Raw genomic sequence first — 19,092 nt, forward strand, 5'->3', positions numbered from 1 at the left:
ACTGGACCTCATTTTGCCCATTAAATGCCCACGCCTGCCTCTTTCAGAACTGATCTCTCTGTTCTCCCTTATAAAACATTTGTACAGGGTACGTCTGCATGCTACTTAGGCCTGTCTAGTCTGCACCTAAAACTTAGGTCAACACCTATTTACGTTGCTCGGGGGTATGAAAAATTCAGACATGGTTAATCTGACCTAAACCCCAATGTAGACAGCGCTAGGCTAACAGAAGAATTCTTCCATCAACTTCACGGCGAGGTGGATTTACTACAGACAGAAGAAGCCCTCCCTCGCTGGAGTAAGCGTCTACACTACAGCAGCACGGTTGCTGTGCTGCAGCTGTGCCACTGCGGTGTTTCTAGTGTAGACATAGCCTTAGCCCTGAGAATCACAGGCGATTTTGTTCTGTTATCCAGCTCCACAGATCTTTCACTACCTCCATTGCTTGTGGGGTGCCCAAGCCCTGGCTAGCCTGGTCTGTCCGGGTGTGTCTACACTGCAAAAATTGCCTGTGGCACCAAGCCTCAGAGCCTGCCTGGGTCAACTGACTGGTCTGGCAGGGTTTGGAGTGCCGGGCTAAAAATAGCAATGTGGAAGTTCCCGCTCTGGGTGATGTCCAGGGTCCGAGATCCTCCCCCCTTGCTGGGTTTCAGTGACTTACCCTCATATGGAGCTCCTTTTCAGCCTGCAGTTCAGAGCTCAGTCTGTCTATTTCCTTTTGGAGATGCTCTGGCTGGTCTCTTTTGGTTTGGTACCTACAGAAACCCACAAGATCATTACACTTCTCTGTCCAATTTCAAACCATGTTCAGAGATATCTCAATACAATAGACATGTTTCAGACATTTTAGAGACAACCACAGTGCTTGGTGCCTTATAAATGCCTAGACAGACAGCTAACCCTAATTTCCTGTGTTTCCGTGTGTGTTTGTGTGTGTGTGTTTCTGCTTGCCTTATTGCCAGAGGATGAATGAAATGAGGTCACAAGAATTACCATCACTGTCTTCTTTTCAGTTTCTACCTACACTGCCTTTCCATCCCCTGGGCAAGACTGGATAGGGACTCCCTTTCGAATGCATCAGCATTGCTCGTGGGTTAGTACTATGATCTTTACATCAGCAATATGATCAATATGTTCATTACACTCCTGAACCCCTTCCAGCTCCCCCATCCTCTTCCACTCGTAGCCGTAAAGCAGTTTGTACCAATTGTATGTGAACTTTTCCTGATGGGGGTGGAATCACTGGGGACTGAAACCGCCGTCCCTCCAAACTAGTTTTGTGACACATTAACCAAGTTATGCCAAGCCAATTTAAATGCCTGGTGTCCTTATTTTGAAAACTCTGGAGCAATAACAGAAGCTCAGGAGGGCCCAGCATAAAAAAGGCCACCCAGAAAGGGAGGAGCAAGAATCTTCAAAACTTATGTACCTGAGGCAACTTGTGTGCAGAGGCTGAGGCGGATAGTCTGTCTCTAATTATTAATATAGTGGATTTGGGAGGAGTTTTATTATAGTTATGCTGCTGTTTATCGTTTACAGGAACACCCATTTTCTTTTCAACTTTTCCCCATTTAAAATGTTACATTGCAGCAGGAGGATGAGAGATATAGCACAGTGGTTCTCAACCGGGGTGAGCGTACCCCTGGGGTACGCAGAGGTCTTCCAGGGGGTACATCAACTCATCTAGATATTTGCCTAGTTTTACAAGAGGCTACAGAAAAAGCACTAGTGAAGTCAGTACAAACTAAAATTTCATACAGACAAAGTATGCCGTTTTTCAGTTCTAGTGTGCTGGGACACTTTTGTATTTTTATGTCAGATTTTGTAAACTAGTAGTTTTTAAGTGAGGTAAAACTTGGGGTACACAAGACAAATCAGACTCCTGAAAGGGGCACAGTAGTTTGGAAAGGTTGAGAACCACCTCAGTGGCAGAGCATTTAACTGCAGATCCAGCTTCAAATCCAGATGCCCTCTCAAAGCAAGATGAGTGATCGTGGAGAGGCTATGCACTCTGACTGGCTCTTTTTGCCACCACCACCCCCATCCCATTCTGAGCACACAGGATCTGGACCTCCAATCCGTGTTATGCAAGTAACTAGTATGCAGTTAACTGGAGCATCAACACATGCAGTCAGATGGGGCCAGATCAGGGCTCCCGATTAGCAGTTAAGTGATAGGCTCTTACTGTGAGTGATGTGCCTGGGTATATAGACATTGTCGCTGATGGCCCATGAAGCTGAGGTGGAAGGGCTGCCTGTGAACTCTCTGCTCAGGTACCAGGAAGCTTGCCATGTTAACAGGAGATGAAGCCTGAGCACTATCTCCTCTGGGAAGGCTGGGAGCCACACAGGGCTTCCGCCCCTTGCTGGTTGTGACTTGTGTCTTCTTGACATCACCTCTGATGTGTTGATGTCGCGACTGGTCAGACAGCTTGCCTTTCCAATGGGAACATTGCTCCCAGGCAGGATGTGCTCGTTCTTGGCTTTGAGTGCAGTGAGCATGTGATTCAACACGGGTTTTTCTGTGGTATGTTCTTTAAATGCAGGAAACCCAGAGTTGTCAGAGGAGAGACAGGAAACCAAAAGGATCTGAGGGGTCAAGTCAGCATTTGGAAGCAAAGCCAAAACCACAAGAGTGTGTGTGTGTGTGAGTCTTCCCTTGTGTGTGCGTGTGCGCACGCGCCTGTTGAAGCTGCAGGCATCCCTCTGAGGAAATACTCTGGCAACACAGACCATCCAAGTGCAAGCTGTAATCCAAGAATGACAAGGTGAGTGGAAGTACATCAGATTGAGGTTCAGCCAACAGGACCCCAGTCAGGTCCGACTCAGCCTTTGCCAACTCCAGGAGCTGAACTGGAATGCACAAAAGGTTCACCAAATCTGCTTCAAAGAGGGAAGCTCTTTGCAGGCTCTTGTCTCCCACAGCCAGGCTTAGAGATCATTGTAATAACACAGCAAACAGCAGCAGAAAGTCTGTGCTAATCTCCCTCCCTTCAATTTCTTTTGCAGGCACCAGAGACTCGATTTAACTTGCCCCATGCAGTCATTTACATATGTTCAGAGTGAGTGCAAAGTGGGTATAAAAGCACAAGCAAATCTGAAAGGTAACACAACACACCCACTTGGAGCAGGTGTCAATGACTACACAAGGTGCAAGACAGGGGAGAATTAGGACTAAGGGGCTTTACAAAGGTGAATCTGACCCTAAATGTGCCTTGTTCTGTTGAGGTGTTTGTACCGTGTTCATCCCTGCAGTATCTGAGCACCTGGTGATGCGGCTCCAGTTAAAAAGCAGCCCCAGAGCGTGAGAACTATACCCACAACCATCACTTGTCAGCACTACTTCAGGCAAGCAGGAACACATGTGACTTATGTCAAAGGCCATTTTATAACACAGAACAGCTCATGCAGCTATGCTATGAAGTTGAATTCTGGACATTCATGCAAGAACTTTTCTGGGATGAGCAGTGATCTAAGGACAGCAGTGACTGTACCACCAACATTGCTCCTTGCTCGCTGCAGTATGGTCATTGCTCCCCTGGCCTAACTAGAATGATCCCATAGGCCCTTCTCTGGAGCCCTAAGTGATTTAGGATATATAAGGCCAGATCCTCAGCTGATGTCAATTGTCATAGCTTCCTTGATTTCAGTGGAGCTAGGACTATACACACTGGCTGAGGAGCTGGCCCATATAGGTGTGTCGTATAATGTATACTTACGGATTCCTAGGATACAGGGAGGACTTTTTTTTTTAATAGGCATGGTGGCTGTTCTCTGCCACATACAATTTATTCATGTTCTGGATCATGAAGCTTGAATGGCTGTTTATATTTCCACTGCCTCCCTTTCAGAAGGAGCGCAGCCTTGTTTGCACTGTGATTCATAGGCAGAGCCATGATGTAGAACACTCCCTCCCGTGCCCTGAGCTCATCAGATTTCCCGGTGGCATGAACTTTGCGCCAGAGAGCAGGCTTTCAAATCAGTGGCACCAACAGGAGTGGGATCCTCTTTTCAGTGGGTTTCCCAAAAATCTTTCATCTTCCCATTGCAGGCTGCACCAAAACCAAAGTTCCATTTTGTGTTTATCTTGCAGAGAAATCTCAGAGCTGCCCGGCTTTTTTCCCCCTAGGGATTGTGTCTATTTGAGCAAAGAGCCTTTGCTTTTGTTCTAGTCTTGTTTTGGGCTGGTGCTGTTCCTTTCCGCAGTCACATCACTTTCTTTCACTCTGGTCTATATCCCAGTGAGATGATTCTTGGCTAAACTCTTCAGCATTAAAGGCCAGACTTTCAAAAGTGCTCAGCACCCAAAATCAGGACCAGATTGTCAAAAGGGCTCAGCATGCAGGGCAAGCAATGGGAGATGCTGGGTGCTGAGCTCTTTTGAAAATTGGACCCTAATTGTGGGTGCTGACATCCTGGAAATCTGTCCCCACCAGCCTGCTCCTGCTTCTATTGACTTTAACGGAAGCAAGATCAGGTGTGAGACCTTGACACACATTAGCACCAGTTTGCAGAGCCTTGCATCCATCTGGCAGCTGGATTTGCTTCAAGGGTTTGATTTTCAGAGCTGCCGAGCATCTATGGCTCCACTTGGCTTCAGTAGGAGGTGTGGGTGCTCAACACCTCTGAAAATCAGTGCCTGGGTGTACGTATTCTGCATGTTACCATGGCTCATCATCCGAAGACAGCTGCTGTACTTGGGGAGCCAACAGAAGCTGGGCTAAGCTTTCTCATCCTCACTGGAAGAGACTCTCTATCTATGTTAGAGTGACTTTACTCTTTTCCTGGGCTGCAGAAACTGAAGTAGCTAGTCCAAGTAGCTGTGTCATCACCAATTAAGGAGGTAGGGCCTGAAATCTGGAGGTGCCATGGAAATAAGGCAGTGTCCTAATTTGACAAATATGCATGATATCATTTGCATAAATTCTCTGTTCTCCCTCCTTCCCCAAAGATTTGCTCCCTTGAATTCTCCCCTGTGCCGCTCTCTTTGACCCTCTTCCCTCATTTCTGCTTTCCCGCAGCCCCCTGCAATCTATGGCAACCCTCTCCATCACTCATGTTTCCTTATACTCTCTCCACCCTACAGTGTGCGCCCTGATTCTAGAGACCGGGCCTAGAGCGTGAGCCTCAACGCACTTGTGACCATTGTAAATCAGGGCCCAGAAAATCATGAGATTCACTTCAAAATCATGAGTGTAAAATAATACCAATACATTTTGAGGCAGGTGTCCTGTGGCAAAAGTAGTCTGTGATCATGCATTGAAGATTGTAGTATAACGCATACACACACAAGAGGGGTGTATCCTAACTTTTGAGCGCCGGACTTTGCAACCTTAATAATGTTGTTTGACTGTCGTTTTTATGGAGGCAATGTAGCTATATAATGGTGAGATGGGCCTTTTCACACAGGCAGATTCCCCTCCTTTTGCCAGTCTTTGTGTTGTCGCTCAGTGGGACTTTGTCACATTTCCCACCAGTGTCTGACCTCAACCCCTTGTTTTCTGCTGCTCACCTCGTCGGGGTTGCACTCACTCTCTGCCTCGTGCTCACTAGCTCCTGCAAAATGAAGGAGAGTCGGGAAGTTGGCTCCTTCTGAGCGGAGCATCTCAGCCCCTGGATTTCCAGGTCCCTCTGATGCAGCAACAAGCGCAGGACATGGGTGTCGTCCTTCTTCTGCAGGACCTTCGGCTGCACAGGAGGGGCTCTGCAATGGAACCAAAGGATATATATTCCATTAAAATGATAACGATCCAAACCCATGCTCAGATCATGGGGAGGTTCAAACATTCTGTGCATCTCTAGAATACGGGCCACTTATTCAAGTGGCTCATTAAGGATTTAGGAATCTAACTTTAGTCATCTGGTTTTGAAAAGCTTGGCCATGGTACTTTTCATGCATATTGAATTGAACAAAGGATGGGATGGGTAAACATTATCACCCAGTTTTATAGAGGATGAAACAGGGGCAAAGAGAGGTGAAGTGACAAGCCCAAGATCACACAGTAAGTCAGTGGCAGAGCAGGAAATAGAATGCAAGTTCCTTTCAGTCTGGTGCCCTATCAGCATCTGAGTGAAATCTCTGGATGAAGGGTGAGAGGGCTGGATTCTATGTTTCATTATAGTCCATTGGGCCAGGGTGTAAATTCAGGACTGGTATACTTCCCACAGTGCACAGTGGAATGCATGCCCATGGGTGTCAGTAGGAGCTTTTCACAGTGATCAAGCAGAGAATATGGCCTCTGTGTAGTAACTAAACCGTTAGTGCTTATTTATCATTTGTTTAGTGCCTTATCATCCCATTCATCACTGAATGAGACGATCTGCTCCCACTGCTACTTCTGTCCTTTGTGTCTCTTCCTTCCCCATCCTCCTCCTTCTGTTTATCTCCCTCTTCCTGGTCTTATTAAACTTCCTCTGCTCTTTTCTCTGCATTTCCTTCCCTTGAAGCAACTCCCCATTTCCTCCTGTGGGCTTCCCTCCCGCCACACCCTCCAACTCCCATTTCAGGGCACTAAAATTAACAGTGATTCAATAGTTTGTGTGGAAACTGAAACATCAACATTTGGGTTTTACACGGATACTCCGATTAGATTAATAGGTAACTAGGGAATTCACACAGCTGAGTCATTGTTTCAGGCTATCTGCAGATTCAGGCGGCCATCCCGGCATCACCTGCACTCAGGATACACTTGCACAATTACCTTTGCAGCTATGAAGGCTAGAAACTTTTTAGATTATCTGAGTGTCCTGCAAACTATATAAACACAGTGTGGGGACTGTCTATCTGACACTGCTGCCTGGAACCTTCCTGAAGTTTGCCCATCACTACCTCTTACTATTCACTGTTGCAGTTTACCAGGAGACAAACCTTTTGAGACACATTAGTGCTGCTTTAGGTGGACAGGCAACAGCTGGAAAATAAAGGGGCTCAGGAGCTCTGGGGATATGATGCTGAAGGTCACGAAGGCAGCCCCAGAAAATAAACAGTAATAAACAGCAAGGGGAAAATGTAATGTGTGGGGTGGATTTTCCTCCTCACTCCCTGCCTCTTGGAATATTTTCCTAGAATCACCTTGACCAGGCAATACAATAAAACTCTGTTTTCCTGGTGATCCTCACTTTCTGCAAAAACGACAGGAAAACGTCCTCCTGTGGTACCCGACTTCCCACACTCTTCCCCCTTGCCCATCGGCATGCAGTGCCCATGCATCTCTAATGTCACCACCTCACTGACAGTATCTGATGCACAGGGCCCTTTCCCCTAGAGGTGTCCAGGCATCCGGCGCCTCTGTAAGGTTTCCTCCCTACATTCAGGTGTAACCCACCACTCTGGGTGTGTCATGTGTCCTCTCTCTGTGTCTGATCCACAGAGTTTAATCACCTGCCACCGCTCCTGGCTAGGGGGATTCATCTTTTAGTTCAAGGAGTAGAGGCCTGAGCCGAAGGTCCTGGGTTTAAACTCTGCTGGAAACCGGTGATGGGGCTACTACTACACAGGTACCTGTTGTACAGGCCTCTTCACCCCTCTGATTCTGTAACGTCTCTTCCTCACGCACATGTATCTGGTCACAGGCCCTTTTCCTATGGCAGTGCCTATGAACCTAGTGCCTCTGCAATGTCCCCTCCCTACTGCCCAGACCCTGACCCCCTTGGCTGGCAGTACCCGTTCACCCAGTGGCTCTGTAACATTTCGCTCTCATGTGCCTCTCTCTGTTCCACAGACCACTTTCCACTTTCCATGTATATAGGCTGGAATTGCCTATATACATGGTACCTCACTAAGGTCCCCTCCCTACTTGCAGGTACCGGTTGTCTCTCTTGTCCACACAGAACCAGCTTTGCAGCAGCCTGGATTACTTGTTGGCTTATTTATTTATCTACTTGTTTTTCCCTTCAGAGCCATTCTTTACTCCCCATATGTTATAATAATTACAAGTGATAAGTTAACAGCTGGTCGGCTATTCTGGGCTCAGCAGAGCCGCCCGCCTCTTCCTTCCCTCCCTCCCACAGCTCTGGGTCAGCTTTTTGGCTCCAGCAATCAGGGATTCCTGTGATTTCTTAGACCCCTAAGAATCGGAGCTTTTCCTCAAACACCATCTGTCTTCCCCTCTCCCTCCCTCCCTCTCGCCATACGGCAAAGTGGTGATTTTGTGATTGTGACATCCATCTGTTGCCATGGAAAAGACTGAAATAGCAAAGGAATGTGACTCCCCTTGCTAGGAGGCCACAAAAAGAGATAGTGAAGGGTATTTTTTTCCCCCGTTGGCATCAGTGTCCTTCAGCATCAGTGATGATAACTGAGGGCCGAGCAATAATCCCATGACAGGTGTACGATACCAGGAGTGATTCTGATTGGGAGCTGTCTCCTGGGCCTTGCACCTCACTTTCTTGACCTGTCGTTAGAGATTTCAAACAAGCAGGTCAAAACAGTCTAAAGCCGTGTGCCCCTGGCATTCTAGTGGGGAATCCCCATCAGTACCCCCAGACTGACCCAATCCAAACACAATTGCTGACAAGATGATGACATTCCTTTGTTATCCAGTCTCTTTCCCCCATGGAGCCCCTGAGCCACCTTGGCCTAGTACGCAGCTGCTATTGCTCCACTCTCAGAAACTCATGCTAAGACCATCCCAGGAATCAAGTGTCAGGAGCTACTCTCCCACCAGTAGGTGGGTCATTTCAGGAATCCACCACCTTGGGAACATTGTCCCAAAGGACATTCAGGGAGCTGGTCGTTTGCGGCACAGAAAGGAGCACAATCACTGGTAAACATATTCTCTTTTGAGGGGATCTTCTAGAATCCCTCATTTACTCCCCTCCAGGCCATCACAGAATCTTGGGCTCGTCTACATGAGAAGTGCTACAGCGGCGCAGCTGCCCCGCAGCTGGTGACGATGCTCTATGCCGACGGGAGAGCATAATAAAACCACCTCTGCAAGAGGCGGTAGCTAGGTCGGCGGGAGGAGCTCTCCCGCTGTCCACACTGGTGCTTAGGTCGGTGTAACTTACGTTGCTCAGTGGGGTGGCTTGTTCACACCTCTGAGTGACATAAATTATACTGACATAACCTGTAGTGTAGACAAGCCCTTAGAAATGTAGGCCTGGAAGGGACCTTGAGAGATCATCTAGTCCTTCCCCCTGTGCTGAAGCAGGACCAAATAAATGTAGATCATCCCTGACAGGTGTCCAACCTGTTCTTAAAAACCTCCAATGATGGGGTTTCCACAACCTCCCTTGGAAGCCTATTCCAGTGCTTAACTTTTTAACTCTAAGGGTAGTTTTTCCTAATATCTAACCTAAATCTCCCTTGCTGCAGATTAAGCTGATTTCCTCTTCTCCTACCTTCCTAGACATGGAGAACCATTGATTGCCGTCTTCTTTCTAACAGCCTTTAAAATATTTGAAAATTGTTAGCAGGTCCTCCCTGTCTTCTTTTCTCAGAACTAAACGAATCCAGTATTTTTAACCTTTCCTCATGGGTCAGGTTTTCTACACCTCTTAATATTTTTGTTGCTGTCCTCTGGACTCTCTCCAACTTGTCCACATCTTTCCTAAAGTGTGCCGCCCAGAACTGGACACAGTGCTCCAGCTGAGGTCTCACCAGTGCCAAGTAGAGTGGGATAATTACATCCTGTATTAACAACATTCCTGTTAATACACCCCAGAATTATATTAGCCTTTTTCACAAGTGCATCTCATTGCTGACTCATGTGCAATCTGTGATCCACTCTAATCCCAAGATCCTTTTCGGCAGCATTTGCTACCTAGCCAGTTATTTGTGCATTTGATTTTTCCTTCCTGAGTGGTTACAAAATTCACTATTATTGATGACATTTTGGGTTACAAATCAATTATTTAATGGTCATCAGCTGACTTCCCTTTGTGCGTATTGCTGTCCACCTCACCCCAGCCTAAGCCAGCACAAGGTTACAAAACTGCCCTACTAGAGACCCTGAAACAGAAAATCAGATTTAAGAGTGAAGCTTGCAGCAGTCCATTTGCCTAATTCAAAGATGGGTATGAGAAAACCATGTGAGCAGTTCTAGTTCCAGGAGCTATTGGGGCATAAATGTGAATGAGATCCCTGCCTACTTTGCTATTCCTCGAGAAAAGAGAGGGAGACAGGGGCATTGTTGCATAAGGATTTCTGTACAAACTTGCAATGATATGGAGATGAGCTCCATTTGGCTTATGTTGTGGCTTGAAGCAGTTTGCACCTGTGTGGGAGATACCCTGATGCACTTTCTATGCAAAGGGATCTCCTTTGAGAGTTAACATTATAGATGTACAAACTAGAAAGGCCAGCTTGGTGCTACTAGATCCAAGAGGTAGCAAGGTTGAGTGGCTCGAGCATCGACCAAGAACCAAGCACTTCGGAGTTCCAGCCCTGCCTCTGCCATTGAGTCATTATGCTGTCTAAAGTGATTTGTGCAACATCTCTGGAGATAATACTTTGCAAATGTATTGAGAGGAGGAGCTGGCTGATATGTGTACAGTGCTTTGGGAATGTAACATACAATGTAAATTTTTAGCAGTAATTATTCTCTTAGTTTTAGCACCATGTGCTATTCAGGTATGGATGCTAGACAGGGTCACATGTTCTCTGAGCCATTTGAGAGTGGAAAGCTATCAGAAATATCTTGTGAGGGTTAACCATTGTTCAATGACGCTCCTGCTGGCTAATTAGTGGCCGCATCATTGTTCCCTTTAGACTCCACCCTTGCTCTCAGCTAGACTAGAGCTGTGTTAGGTGTATGGCCCAGGAAGTGATAAAGGGCCTTTGTAGCGGTGCCATCTGAAATCATGTGATGTCCAGGTTTCCTTACTTTCACACAGACCAGGTAGAGTTCTCTCTTACGGAAGGTGCTGCACATTATGGGTACTCTTATGCAAATGACTTGCTAACATTCTGCATCTGGAGGGAAATGCCAGCGAGCTTGCCCGCTTTTCAAAACTCTCCAGAAACCACGCCTTCAAATTAATAGTGGAAATAAACTCAGGCATATAAATCCACTACATTGGTTCTCATTTACATGCCTTGCTACAAGGTAACAAGGTGGAGTTTGCTAACAGTGACCAGCAATTTATTTTAATAGCAATCCCCTGGGCCCAATTTTCACACCAGGGGCTTGAGAGAGCACCTACATCCCACATTAGATATGGGATGGATTAGAGGATTCTAATTGGTGCTTGCCACCAGCTGTGTAACAAGGGGACTTACCTGCATGCTGCATATCTGAATGCAGGATTGCCAGTCCTAGTAACGCCCCAATTTTGAAAATTGTATTCCATGTGTTAAATAGAATGGGCAAGTGATAGGAAATGAGAGCCATGAGAAGAGAGAGGTTTTTGTGGTAGGACATGGTATTGGGACTCAAGAAAATCTGGATTCTATTCTTTTCTCTGCCTCAGAGTTTTGAGCAGTCTTTGGTATGTCCTTTCACCTCTCAGTGTGTCAATTTAGCCCCTCTAAAATAGGGACAATACTTACTTCCCACACAAGATTTGTGAAGCTGCATTAATCGATGGATGTAAAGGGCTTTCAGCTCTTCAGAGGATGCTATACAAAGGGGGTGTTATGCTGATGGCACACTTGAAAACTTAGCCGCAAAGTGAGTGCATTGATACGTACTTGGGCTGTTGCTCGGGGGCTACAGAAAGAATCCCATAGCAGCTGGTGCCATCTTCTCCCTGGCCCACACCCTCTCTGGCAGGCTGCATGCTGCTGTCAGTGTCTACAGGAGGAGCCTGGTTGCAGATGGTGTCTTCTCCCAGACCCTCACTCCTATTGGAGTGATGTCTGTGCAGGTTGTCCTCTTTCTGTGTTTCTCCTGTGGCTCTAGGATCATCTCCAGGCAGCAAAGGCAAATTCTCTGGAGCCCTCCTGGGAAAGGAGAAATAATTGTAATGAAGTGGGTTTTAGCCCACGAAAGCTTATGCCCAAATAAATTTGTTAGTCTCTAAGGTGCCACAAGGACTCGTCATTGTTTTTGCATATAGAGAGTGTCTGTTCCTCCCAAGCAAGCCAATATGATGCCCTTCCTTCTCTCCCTCTCATCAGGGACCTCTCCGACATCAGAAATTGACCCTCCAGCTCTCACCTCCACTGATGTACATTATTATTAGCCCCACCTGTTACCACTTGCTTACCACAGGGCCTTAGTCATGAGGAGTAAGACTTTATAAGTAATTCCACTGGGATAGATTGTGTCTTTAAGCACAGCCCCAAACAAGGAGCGCTGCATAAGCTACCCCAACCAAGAATAACCCCAGGCGGCATCATTCCTGAGACATAATTCCTTGCTCCAGGAGAAAGAGGGGTGAGGAGTGGGCTTCAGCCACAAACTTCAACACCCCCTTTCCGGCTCAGCTCCACTAGTTGGTGCATTTGGTGGGGGGACTCCCATTCCTTGCCCCTTCCTGCATGCTCCCTGCTCCCCTGCTCTAGATGGGAAGTAGAGCCCAGTGCTGGACTATTTTAAATTCTTCTCCCATCCCACTCCCACTATTATGGCAGCGGGTCCTGCGGGCCCCACGGGATCCTGGTCCCACTGCAGGGCTCTACACTTGTCCTGGGCAGGGCTCTAATGTGAAGTAAAGTGGGAGCTGCGTGCCTGTTTGCTCCCGGGCACCCATGTAGCCCACACAAGGATTTATGGGGGTGGGGAGGGGTAAGAACATAAGAATGGCCCTACTGGGTCAGACCAAAGGTCCATCTAGCCCAGTATTCTGTCTTCCGACAGTGGCCAGTGCCAGGTGCCCCAGAGGGACACCTTAGTCTTTTTACTCCCCTGCATGGGTCTGTAGTCCAAGGGCTTGCCTGCACTTAAAACGCTGCCGCGGCGCCACTGTAGTGCTTCAGTAAAGACACTGCCTATGCTCACAGGAGGGCTTCTTCCCACAGCGTAGGTACTCCAGCTCCTGCAGAGGCAGGAGCTAGGTTGATGAGAGAATTCATCCATTGCCCTAGTGCTGTCTACAGGGGGGGGGGTTAGGCTGGTTTAACTGCATCATCCAGGGGTGTGGATTTTTCACAGCCCTGAGCAAAGTAGTTATACCAACCTCATTTCCTAATGAAGACCAGGCCCAAGTCACAGTCCAGCCCTCAGTGTAAAGGCTGAGGGGGGTGCTTATTTGCCTCTATTGTACTTGTTACTAAAAATCAGGAGTATAAGAAACTAGAATACCCAGCGTTCCCCATTCTCTTATTCTATTAATGATAATTATATATACAAACACGTTGTATAGGCCCAATAAAAGATTAACAGTTTCCGCCTTATTGTATGTGCGGTGTTTGATGTCATCGATAATTGTGCATGTGATTCAACAGTGCATTACTCCAGTTTTACACTAGCATTTTCCCCAATAGAAGCGATGTGACGCTGAAGTCATGCCACATTGGATCACACGCTGTGTGTGCAAATAAAGTGCTTATGAAAGGTATTGGAGACTGAAGTCCTCTGTCCACAGAACAGATGCGGTGTGGATAGGGTGACCAGATGTCCTGTTTTTATAGGGACAGTCCCGTTTTTTGGGACTTTTTCTTATATAGGCACCTATTACCCCCACCCCCTGTCCCGTTTTTTCACAGTTGCTAGCTGGTCACCCTAGGCATGGACAATGAGAGTGCAAACCTTCCCCACGCTGCTCTGTTAACAGGCCTCAGCTCTGATGTGGGAAACCTCTTGTAAGTGTCCATGGCTCATTCAGTCCCCAGCCTCCCTGCTGAGACTGCCAGCCAGGGTGCTAACTGACTTCCGTTTGTGATGTGGACACCTGTCCACTAGGAATTGGACTGACAATATCAGACTGATTTCACATATGGGCCACCCAACAGAGAAATTAAACTGCCCAAACTAGGGGCAAGGTTGGGTTGAGACGAGGGTCAGAAACACGGGAGGGAAAGATGGTTGATGAGTACAAAATACATAGGTAAGTGGATCTAGTACACACAAGGAAGAAGAGAGCTCCTATTGTGTGGATAGCGCTTCCAATTTTGTGGACACAATCCATAGCATTTGGACCTGGTCTATAGAAAAAACAATTTAGTTAAATTGATGCAGTCCCCTAGTGTGCATTCAGTTATATCAATAGAAACATGGTTATTTCAGTATAACTTGTTTTGATTAGGTTTCAGAGTAAACACTTCTCTGTCGACATAACTGCATTTCTGCTAGGGGGCTGCCCTGATTTAATTAATCAGTGAATAAACTGAATGTAGGTGAGGCCTTAGATGTCTAAGTGCTATGATTTGTGTCTGTAATTAATAGTGGGTGAAAAATTGGGCCTATAAAAATAGAGGCTGCTTCTTAGATCAGGCTCATAATGTCTCCAGAGAGGTCTGTGTTCTAAAATAGGTCAGTCCCTGCATGTATGGCAGCAGATGGAACAGGTGCAACCTATGGTTTTCTACCTCTCTGTTGTACATCAGACCTCTAAGAGTCTGGGATTAATGACACCAAGACCTGGTCTACCCTTAAAAGTTTTGCTGGCATAGCTATGTCGGGTAGGAATGTGAAAAAACTCACACCCCTGTCCACAAGAGCCTTAGGGTATGTCTACGCTTACCATTTAAAGCGCAAAAAGTCCCTTTTTTACACTAAAACTGCGGGAGTGTCTACACTTGTTAATGACTTTTTGCGGTGAAACTGAGAAGTTTCATCGCAAAAAGAAAACCACCTTCACAAGAGGCATATAGCTCTTACCGCTGTTCTTTTTGTGCTGCTGTGAAAGTGAAGACACGTTCTACCAGCGTAAACCCCCTTTGGCCTCTGAAGGATATCCCACAGTTCCAAAAGTGGCCACTCTGGCCAGCATCTCTGCTGCTCTGCTGCACGGAGGTCCGCCCCTCCCCCTGTAAGCCCCGAGAAGTTTGAAACTCCCTTTCCGTTAGGGTGACCAGATGTCCCGATTTTATAGGGACAGTCCCGATTTTGGGGGCTTTTTCTTATATAGGCACCTATTACTCCCCCACCTCCTATCCCGATTTTTTAACACTTGCTATCTGGTCACCCTACTTTCCGTTTGCTTGTAGATGTGGCAGGGAAAGCAGCCAGACAGCAGGCGGTTTTTTACAAAATGCCATGGAAGAAACCAGGAAGTAATAGGGCTGCTGGGACATGAAGCAGGGCAGCAAGGGGCACTGAGCAGGGACCCAGAATGCCTTCCTCTCACCCCCCCCTTCCCACAAGACTTATCGAGAGAGCTGCACTGTGGGATAGCTGCCCTACAGCGCTGCTCTCATCAGCGATGGAAGTGCTGCTGGTGAAAACACTCTGACTCCGGAGGAGTTGAGTGGGTACACAAACCAGCGCTTTACTTTCGCCGGTTCTCTATCACCGGTGAAATTCACACCGCAAAAACTCTGTAAGTGTAGACATAGTCCTAGTCGGGACACAGTTATACCAGCAAAACAGTCCTTTTGCTGGTGTAGCTTATTTTGTTCGGGGAACTGGGATAAGCGATACTGGCAAAAGAACTCTTGCTAAAATAAGCTGCATCTCCACTAGGAGTTTTTGCCTGGATAGCTGTACCAGTATAGCTGTACTGCCAAACCCTTTCTAATACAGACAAGACCTAAGACTTGAGTTGTGCTGATGCTCCTTTATTGGGGATCTATATCCTGACCTTGTAGAGGAACGGACCCCGTTGATACATAGGCCTCTTTCCAGTCAGTTCAGAGCTGTGTGTCTGGAGGTTTTGTCTTGCCTTAGGCTTTGTCTACACTGGCACTTTGTCGGCAAAACTTTTGTCGTTTAGGGGTGTTTAAAAAACACACCCACCCCGAACGACAAAAGTTTTACTGACGAAAAGCGCCGGTGTGAACAGCGCTTTGTGGGCAGGAGCGCTCGCCCGCTGACAAACAGCAGCTACGCTGCGTGGCTTTTAGCGGCATGGCTGTAGCAGGACACCGGTGTCACTGAAAGCTTCGTAGTGTAGCCATACCCTTCAATGAAGTCTTAAAAGAATTTGGTCAAAGCCGCCAAATGGATGGTGGAGATAACAGTGTATGTGAGACCGTATCTCACGGCCAGTTCACCTGGGAACCTGCACCCATTCATTAAATGCTGCTCTTTTCTTGCTGAGCTCTGCTGAAAAGCTCAACAAAGATATAAAGCTCCTGCTCCTTGTCTCTCAACTTTTGCTCAACTCGCTCCATTTCCTAGTCCCATCCCACATTAGGAGCTTATAAATGACTTTCCCTTCCCTGGGCTTCATGTTTTCCCACCTGTTTTTCACTGTGCGCCCTCTCTTTTTCAGAACGAGAGAGCTGTGCGTCTAACCAGAGGAGGCCTGGAGGCTTTTCTGAAGGTATGTAATGGCATCTTTCCCTTCTAAACCTGAAATGCCCAGAATATGGAGATTGTTTCCCTTGGCCTGTTTTCCAGGTCATCCAATTTCTCCTCAGAGCTGCTCATCCCCTCAGATCAGGGAAGACAAATCCCCCTTTATGCCACTTGTATCACCGACTACTTTTTGTAGCTCATTTTCTAAGTAAGACATTTGGGATTTAACATGAGAGCCCTCAACTCTGAGGGAATGTGTGTCTATTAAAATGCCTGTTTTTTTTCTCTCAGCTGCTATCTCCTGTACTAAGCTCTGCATCCCACTGTCCTAGGGAGGAGGAGATTGCTTAAGCAAGTGAGTCTTTGGCCTCTTATGTATTTAGCCATCTGAATCCATCTGTGGCAATCCAAGAAGTATCTGGGCAGTGTTTTCTGGTATGCTTTTTTTTAACTTTTTGAATTTTTGTGATTGATGGGGTGTATACACCTCACGTGGACAGCAAAAAGGTTACTGGGAGCCCAAAGGCTCAGCTAGCTCACTGGTGGCACCTGGAGGGTGCATTAGGTACAGTTTGTTTAGCAGACCCAGCTGGGTAGGAGCTGGGTCATCCCATAAAAGGAAGCACTCAAAGCAGCGAGGGCAAGAAGGCCTTGGGAGCCTCTCCTGAGAAGGGAGCTCTGCCAAAGGGCCAGGGACGACAGAGACACTAAGAAGCAACAGGAGTGGCCTGAGTCCCTGTGGCGGGTCTTGACCAAGGAGCAAGACCCCAGGCAGGTAGCCCTGTGGGTTGGTGCTCTGGAAGAGGAGCACGGAGCTGGGGAGAAGCCAGAGAGACTGAAAGCTGAAGCGTAGGATGGTCAGAGTGGCTTACGTCATGTGTGGTTCTGTTTGGGGCTTTTCTGAAGGTGAGCCCCAGGGAGTGGTCTGGGAATCCCCTGTTCTGAAAGAGCCCTGGAGGGGATGGAACCTGTGTTGGTGACTAGTGCAGTGCAGGGCACTGATACTCCGGAAGGGCTGGATGGTAGCGTGACCTGGCCTGAGGGCCATATCACCACGCTAGGCCATAGGAGTCCAGGGGAGGTGGAAGTGTTGCCATGCTGGGCCTCACTGTGAGAGGGCGCTCTGGGATGGTGAGTTTGTCTCATTGTAGTTAATGAGATATGAAAACACTGATGAATAATAAGATCAAATTTCACTTGAGGAGAGCCGACATCAAGCTGTCATCATCTCCCAGGCAGCATGTGACCCTCAATATGCCTTTCCTCTTCGGCCTGTCATTTTAATTGAAACACACCCACTCTCCAGCTCCATGTGTAGGTGGCAGTAACTAACACTCCCAAAGTTTTGTCCCCGTGTGCACTGGATCTTGTGGAAAGCCTGGGATGGATTCTTCTTGAGGGGGAAGGAGAGTCGGCCTCTCTCGGTCAGGAATACAGAGTGGGCAGGTGGTGGTGGTCGGATCTTTCTGGGACATTACACTTTCCAGTCTGGGCGTTCGTGGAAGAACTCATTACCGGTTCAAAGCAATGCCGTGCCAGGTCATTGCCTGTGACTGAAGATCAAACAAGCTCTGCTGTGGAGCTCTGTTGGCACAGCCAGTGCGGGAGGGTGAGAGCGAGCATCGCTGCTCAGGATCCTGGCTGCGTGGTATGCTATGTGCACGGTGTTTGTTGCCCAGTGAGAAGACACAGGGAGGGGGCGGGAAGCCTCGAGGCTTGTGTCCCTTTGCTCTTTGGTTAGGATCCGAAATGCTCTGCGCAGTGCACCTTCTGCTTGCTTAGCATTAAAGCTGTGAAGAGCCTCTGCTGGACTGTAATTATTACAACAGGGTCCACACAAGTTGGCAGACTCCACCAGGCTCTGCTTTAGTGGAGGTTTTTGGAGAAAGGCTCCGGCCAATCAGCTGGAACCTGTAGGATTGTGGGTGTAGGGAGGGAAGAAGTAGGGGCTGGTGGGCAGCTTTTTCCCCCTCTGGAAGACAACAAAGCCCCTTACAAAGAACATGAGACCCTATTTTGAGGAACTGAGCCCTACCCCTACAAAGTAGAAGGGTTAGCTTATGGCTTATACAAGAGTAAACGGTATAGGGTACCTTGCCATCCCATTAAAGTCAGTAACATTTAATTGAAAAGGTAAAAAGATAAAAATGGAATCAGCCACTTTTGCTGAATACTTTACGGTCTCCACAGCCAGACCCAGGGCAGGGCCATGCTTTGTGGGCTAGTGCGTAAATACATAAGTACACACAGAGCTGTCATGAGCTTTTGTCACATTGCAGATTCCTTTGCACCTGCACTCATCTTTGGTCAACTAAGGTTATGCTTTCACTGCCAAAAAGGTGAGTTTTTTGGAGTGGGATAAACAGTTTCCTTGCTGTAAAATCTTAGTGGAGACAGGCACCTGTCGTGTTTACCACAAGATAGCTAAGCGAGGTCAGCACTACACCCCTACCTGGGTTGACCTCACCTAATCTACCTCATAGTAACACTACAGTTCCTCATCCCCACTGGGTTTTTGCCTGTTAAGGGTATGTCTTCACTAGCAACGTTAAAGCACGTACTGTGTAATCGCAGCACCAGCGCTGGGAGAAACCACCCCCATGAGGGGTGTAGCTACCAGGGCTGGGAGTGCAGCTCCCAGTGCTAGTGCACTGTCTACACTGCCACTTTACAGCACTGAAACTTGCAGCGCGCAGGGGGGTGTTTTTTCACACCCCTGAGCAAGAAAGTTGCACTGCGGTAAAGTGGCAGTGTAGACAAGGCCTGACTTAACCTGTGATAAAAGCACACCTTTTTGTAGCAGTGAA

General features: G+C 47.5%; 1 protein-coding gene across 1 annotated transcript in view; it reads right to left on the minus strand.

Moving 5' to 3' along the window:
* LMNTD2 (lamin tail domain containing 2) overlaps positions 1-19,092 on the minus strand; it is a 104,497-nt gene that overhangs the window by 35,703 nt on the left and 49,702 nt on the right. Inside the window, exons 3-5 of the mRNA XM_043548491.1 lie at positions 11,632-11,883; positions 5,512-5,703; positions 662-755 (exon numbers count right to left, since the gene is read on the minus strand). Of these exons, the coding sequence (XP_043404426.1) occupies positions 662-755; positions 5,512-5,703; positions 11,632-11,883 (538 nt within the window). The remainder of the gene's footprint in view (positions 1-661; positions 756-5,511; positions 5,704-11,631; positions 11,884-19,092) is intronic.

This window comes from Chelonia mydas, chromosome 6 (assembly GCF_015237465.2).
Source record: "Chelonia mydas isolate rCheMyd1 chromosome 6, rCheMyd1.pri.v2, whole genome shotgun sequence".
Taxonomy (NCBI): domain Eukaryota; kingdom Metazoa; phylum Chordata; order Testudines; family Cheloniidae; genus Chelonia; species Chelonia mydas.